Consider the following 6,221-nt stretch of genomic DNA (forward strand, 5'->3'; position numbering starts at 1 on the left):
TGGTAACCAAGGAAAGAATCTTTCTCTGTTACCTATACCAGAGCCAAACTTCACTACCTTCGTAGTATAACAATGCATGGTGGCAGCATACGCAGCAAAATATAGAATTCAGACCTCTGCACTCCCCATGCATCAGCAATACTTTCTTGATTCTGTGACACACTTCCACTTTCATCCACAGACACGCAAAGACTGCAGCAGTTGTCATGCACAGTGTAAACTGCAATCTGCATTCCTCAATAACATGTTGGCTATGGCGTGTCTGTGTAAGGCAGGTAGTGCTTATTTATGTCTGTCAAACAGCATAGCTCTTTTTGTGCCATGCAGCATGCTGTCTGCAGTTGTGTTGTCTTTGACTGGCCTGTGATCTGCAAGCAATGCGTTTTGTACCTCAATGAATTTTTTATTCCATCTGATCTTTTCATCTATGAGATGGTTAGTTTCTTTGAATGGTTGGTGCTGCCAGTACGTAGTTGGTCGGATGTTTGATGGGAAACGGGTAATTGTTTACGATGTCAGAATGAAGCACTGGAGCTGAATCCTTCATGTGGGAACTACCCACTGCTGGACTTAAGTGAGTGCCGGGCCAGGCACAGTGCCAATCAGTATAAATGTGCAGATGGGCCTTGCTATATCTTTTGTGTGGTCTGTAAGCCATGCAACACTGTGTTTGTTTTGTGTAGGATCAGTACAGTTCTCTAGAGGGAGGGAGTGCTGCTGCAGTATTTGGCGTGTGGGTTGCCATGCTATGTGTTTGTATATAGTAGTATCTGTATCATGTGTCTGCAAAGAAATCTGCGAAATGCTGTGTCTGGCTAATGGTCTGCACTGCACGTCAGCCTGTAGTATTATGCACCATGGTAGGTGCTTGCATGCACATAAGGTCTGTAGGCTCTTATCAGTCAGGGAAAACTACTATGCTAACATCTGTCATAGCAAGGTGCCTTATACAAAGTCAGACTGTTGGTCCATCTAGCTCAGGGTTGTCAACATTGACTGACAGTCACCCTCTAGGGTTTCGGATGGGGAGCATACCCAGCCCCACCTGGAAATGTCAAGGACTTGTTCTTCCACTAAGACATGACCCTTCCAAACAACACAATGTGTACGGTGACCATGTGCCATTACTTAAGTCAAGATACTTGTCTGACAAGCCTAAACAGTGTTTTAGTTTTTCATAGGCTAGATGTCCATATCAAGGTGTGCTGTGGGGGGGGGGGGCTGATGGCTTATGGTGCAGTCACCCTGCTGAAGCTAAGGAGCCATTAGACCTGGGTGGGTGCCCACTTGAAAAGCCCCTAAATGACCATGTTAAGTTCAGTGAAGGGAGAAAGGTGGGGTGCAAATATATTAAATAAGTAGCGTCTGTCCTGATGACCGACGTATTAAAAAGATCACCGCCGTTTTGAGTGGTTTGGCCAGACAGTGTGGCAACATGAAGAGACAGGGGACAGGTAGAGCGGTGTGATGGATGGAAGCTGGAGCCCGGCGCGTGACTCACAGCGTCCCTTCCCCCCGCCACCCCGTTGCACATGCCGGTCTAAGTTTGTTTTCCCAAACCCCTTGACTTCCAAGCAGACCCCACCCCATCCCACCCATTCGCAATATGGTTCCGTCAAACAGGTGCAAGTTAAGCTCGTAGCCGCAGGGCGGGTGAGTGAACGACTGCGCGCGTCCGCGGAGAGGCCGTTCGCGCCTCCGGCTGCGGCAGCCTGAGGTAAAAGCGCCCCTCCGAGGGCGTTTCCCGCCCTTCCTCCCCAGGGCCGTGTGAGCGCACCCACCTGCCGAAGGCGTGGCTGGCTGGCTTGGGGCGACGTCCCGCCTCCAGGGACCCCCGGGGAGGTGGGGGAAGCCATCTTCCCGCTCGGGGGCTTCTCCTTCCTGTCCTCCTCGCTGTCCCCGTGCCGCTCTCCTTCCAGTCCCGCCGTGCTGGGTCTGGTAGCAGCAGCCGCAGCCGCCGCCTCCTCCTGCTGCTGCTGCTGCCTCAAGCGGGCCGGCGCCAACGGAAGGCAGGCGCTGGGCTGCTCATGCCCCGAGGTCCCTCTCGCCTCTTCCTTTCGCCTTCCTCCGTCCCGCCTGCAGACGCCCTTCTCGCAGCAGCCTCGGCCCGAGGGGAGAAGGAGAGCTGGTCTCGTCGCCGGCCAAAACAGCACGCCCGGATTCCCTCAGCAGCCCGCCTCCGAACCTGCAATAGGCTGGACGCTGCAATGGGGGGTGGCGGAGAAAGAGAGAGAGAGAGAGAGAGAGAGGAGGGGAAGGGCGGGAAGAAGGGCACGCGACTGGTCAATGAATGACCTTCCCCGAAAAAGTCGGAGGCCGCCGCCGCCGCTGCTTCGGCTCCCTCGCTGCGCCCTGGCGGTTGGAGAGCTGGGGCGCTTCTTCAGGCGCGCCGCAGCCGCCCGGCTTAGTGCAGCGCCAACCTCCAGGCTGAGCCTCTTCTCTCTCTCTGTGTGTGTGTGTGTGTGTATGCGCGCGCCCGCGTCTCCGTATCTGTCGGGGGTGGGAAGAGAGCGAGGCGCACCAGCGCGGGGATTATTATAGGAGCTCTCTGTCCCTCACACACACGCCCAGAGGTGAGAGGAAAGGAAGGCTCGGCTCTGCATGAGGTCATGGACAGCTCCTTGGGAGAAGGCTCGCTCCGTTGCTGCCGCTGCTGGCGGACGGAGGTGGCACAAGCGGGGAGGCGCAGAAGGGGCGAGGCACGTTTCTAGGTGGGCGAGCGGTGTCCCACATGTTAATAATATCTCGCCGGGTGGGTGAATGGCAGGAGTCCAGCAGTCGCGTGTGGCTGAGGACTGGAGGCGGGCGAGTGGGAATGCAGGGCTGTCCAGTCCATGAAGAAAGGCTCAGGACCCCACCCCAGCACCTCGCAGGATTTCTGCCCTGCACAGTGACTTCGTTTTTCCCCTGTCCCGGCTTCGTAGGCGTCGTGAGCACAGCCACGCAGAGGCGGTGGCCTGAGCGTGCGGCGGAGGTGTGGTCGCCAGAGGAAGGGCTTTCGCTCTCGTGCTCCTGCTCGGCAGCTTCATCCCTCTTAGGGCAGGCGTACCAGTGGGATAAACAGAAGCAAGCGCCTCTCTGCCTGTGCTAGGTAAAGGTAAAAGGATCCCTGGACGGTTAAGTCCAGTCAAAGGCGACTATTTGGCGCGTTGCTCATCTTGCTTCAGGCTGAGAGAGCCAGCATTTGTCCACAGACAGCTTTCCTGGTCATGTAGCCAGCATGACCAGAGCGCACAGAAACGCCCTTTACCTTCCCACCGCAACGATACCTGTTTATCTACTTGCACTGGCCTGCTTTCAAACTGCTAAAGTAAAGGTAAAGGGACCAATGACCATTAGGTCCAGTTGTGGCCGAGTCTGGGGTTGCGGCGCTCATCTCGCTTTATTGGCTGAGGGAGCCGGCGTACAGCTTCCGGGTCTTGTGGCCAGCATGACTAAGCCGCTTCTGGTGAACCAGAGCAGCACACAGAAACGCCATTTACCTTCCCGCCGGAGCAGTACCTATTTATCTACTTGCACTGGCGTGCTTTCAAACTGCTAGGTTGGCAGGAGCAGGCACCGAGCAATGGGAGCTCACCCCATCACAGGGATTTGAACCACTGACCTTCTGATTATGAAGCCCAAGAAGCTCAGTGGTTTAGACCACAGCACCACCCTTGTCCCATATGCTACTCCCATGGCATTCTGAGTTATCTGAGCTTACTCCCAGATAACTTGGTACAGGATTGCTCCCTGAAGGGTCCATTTCATGGATGACATTATGGCTGCATTCCTATAGCCTAACGTACCTGGGAGTAAGCCCAGTTGAACTCAATGGGACTTACTTTTGCACAGTCATGGGTAGGATTGTATCATAAGCACAATTGTGGCATGGACTGTCTAGGGTTGGTAGTGCTATATCTGCTATACGAGCAGGGAGAGCAGCGAGGATCCTTGGCCTCCCCATCCCCAGCAGAGCCATCCCCGGTGCTCCTTCAGCTTGTATGGCAGCCAGGCTGGGGGACCCTTTACCTGCTCGGCCGAGGGGAGCGGCAACCGCAAACTTCTCAGCTGAGCGGTTAAAAGATGTAGAGGGAGGAACAAGCTGTATCGGTGCCTTGTGGCTTTTTTCTCCCTCTGTGCAGTATGAGGGCAGAATGGGATGGCGGTTTCACTCAGCAATATATCGCTGGTGAAACTGCCACCACAGTCCCTTTGCTAGCAAAGCTCGCTGGAGGAAGTCGCTAGCAGAGGGACTCAGGAACACTGGTGGTTTCAACAGCGCTATAGTGCTGAGTGAAGCCGACATTGTGGTCTGCACCTCATACTGGTCCTGGGTGATATATTGAGATATCGCCCAGGCCTAGAGTCCACAGCATTTAGCTAACTGGGAACTACTGACATTGAGGATTAGTCTGTATGCTCTGCATTTATATCAAATATGTCATGTCTTGGAGGGCACGTTCTGTAAGAGTTGTCTCTCAATGCATTTTTTACTGATGGAAAATATGAGTCAATTTCCTGACATTTTAAACTGGTGAAGACAACGTGAAATACAACAGAGTCATTTAGAATGCCAAGTATACTCCTCTGTCCTCAGAGTATCCCTATGTTTATATTTTGAAACTGAACACAAGTTGGAGCATGGTGTATTCTTCTACAGAAGATGCCACATCTGAATTCTAAATGCACAAATGCTACTGTACGTCTCCCCAGGTCATTTAAGCCCTTAATGCATGACACTTCAACAGCAAGGCTGTTATACAGAGCAGGTGCAGACTAACACTTCAGTGTATAAAAGACCAGTTCTGTGGAAGAATACAGATTTCAAAATTTATGGTGGAGAGTAGATCGAAATAGGAGCAGAAAAGGAAAAATGTATTGACAAGAGGATATAAAGCAGACAGCCACCTCCGTCATAAATCTATTTGTTATGAACGGTGTCCCATTGATTTCAACAAAGATCAGCTCAGAGGTAGTGCCTGATGCTTTAAGAAAGTGTAAAAAGAGTGGCTGGCAACAGGAATTTGTTGGCATTGGCAGACTCTGCTTGGCTCAGCAGAGAGGGTTCCCAGAACTACTTGGATCAAGATATTTTTAAAGATCACATTATCTCGTTCCTAAAAATCAATAGTCACTACAGGACTGTTGGGTATGTTGGGATGTAAATGTCTTCCATTCCACAGACCACTCACTTGATGCTTGTGTGGATGAGTTTCAAACCTGTTTTTTCTGCCTTTCCCCTCTGCTTATTTTGTTTATACATCTGTGTGTGTGTGTCGATATCAGTGTTAAACATATACATCCAGTTCATGTCTTTACACAGATTCACATATCCACCTGTATTCTTCATTCTGCAGCAAACATCTTCAACATCCTTCTATTTCTTTTGGCACAGCATAAATTTGAGCTTGGTAAGAACAACACATTCCCTAATTCTGAACTGGCTATTTAAAGCAAATGTCAGCAAGACCTGAAGTTCAAGTGTTTCCCGGTGTTGCACACCTGGTAATCAATATTCGCATAGGAAGTAAGTTGTGATTGTAAAATTTCCTTTTCCTTTTTGCTATTTAAATGAATCTAAATTGATGTTTTCTTCCTCCATGTAGCAAATGAGCAGCATTATCTTCCCATAGCAATTGCCATCCTTTTGCGTTATGTAAAACATAAACTGCTGAAAGAAGTCTCCATAGAAATGAGAATGCTCCATCAAGTGATGGCACTTCCATTATAAATTTATTTTTTCTATGCTTAAAACTTTACAAATTTTAAACACACACACACAACTGCTGTAGGCTTCCCCCAGATTTATAAATATAGTGCCATCTGTAGGATCATTTAAACCCACTTTGGATTAATCTGGTCTCATGAAACCTTTTATTTATACCATCATCATTTGTTTGTAAGCCTACCTTTCCATGCTCAAGGCAGCTTGCAACATCAAAGAAATCACATAATTCACTCTAATAGTCACAAAAATATAGCAACATTTAAAATTAATGAAAACATCTAATTAAATATACAATAAAATTCAACATTCCATGCATAATTCAAAACAAAGTCTAATGCAAAAAATAGTCTTCCAAAATCATCAAAAATAATGCATCTCCAAAATTAAATATTGACCCCCAACAAGAACTCATAAATAACACCCACACCCCAATAGTCTCTAGACATCCTGAGAAGCCGGCTGTATTCCTCCCATCTTCCCTAATGCATTATCCACTGTTTGTGCCTGGGAG

General features: G+C 49.7%; 1 protein-coding gene across 3 annotated transcripts in view; it reads right to left on the bottom strand.

Moving 5' to 3' along the window:
• The window catches only part of ANK2 (ankyrin 2), a gene marked incomplete at its 3' end in the record, with an annotated part of 330,684 nt that extends 328,707 nt beyond the window's left edge, over positions 1–1,977 (bottom strand). For 2 of the 3 annotated variants that reach the window (XM_081876558.1, XM_081876549.1), the window contains exon 1: positions 1,782–1,971. In XM_081876558.1, coding sequence (XP_081732684.1) covers positions 1,782–1,856 — 75 coding nt within the window. In that variant the 5' untranslated portion in view covers positions 1,857–1,971. Of the gene's footprint in view, positions 1–1,781 lie in introns of all 3 variants that reach the window. The other variant, XM_081876550.1, reaches the window with a different exon arrangement.
• Positions 1,978–6,221: the final 4,244 nt, after the last annotated feature.

This window comes from Podarcis erhardii, assembly GCF_964252035.2.
Source record: "Podarcis erhardii genome assembly, chromosome: 9".
In the NCBI taxonomy this organism is placed as follows: Eukaryota; Metazoa; Chordata; class Lepidosauria; order Squamata; family Lacertidae; genus Podarcis; species Podarcis erhardii.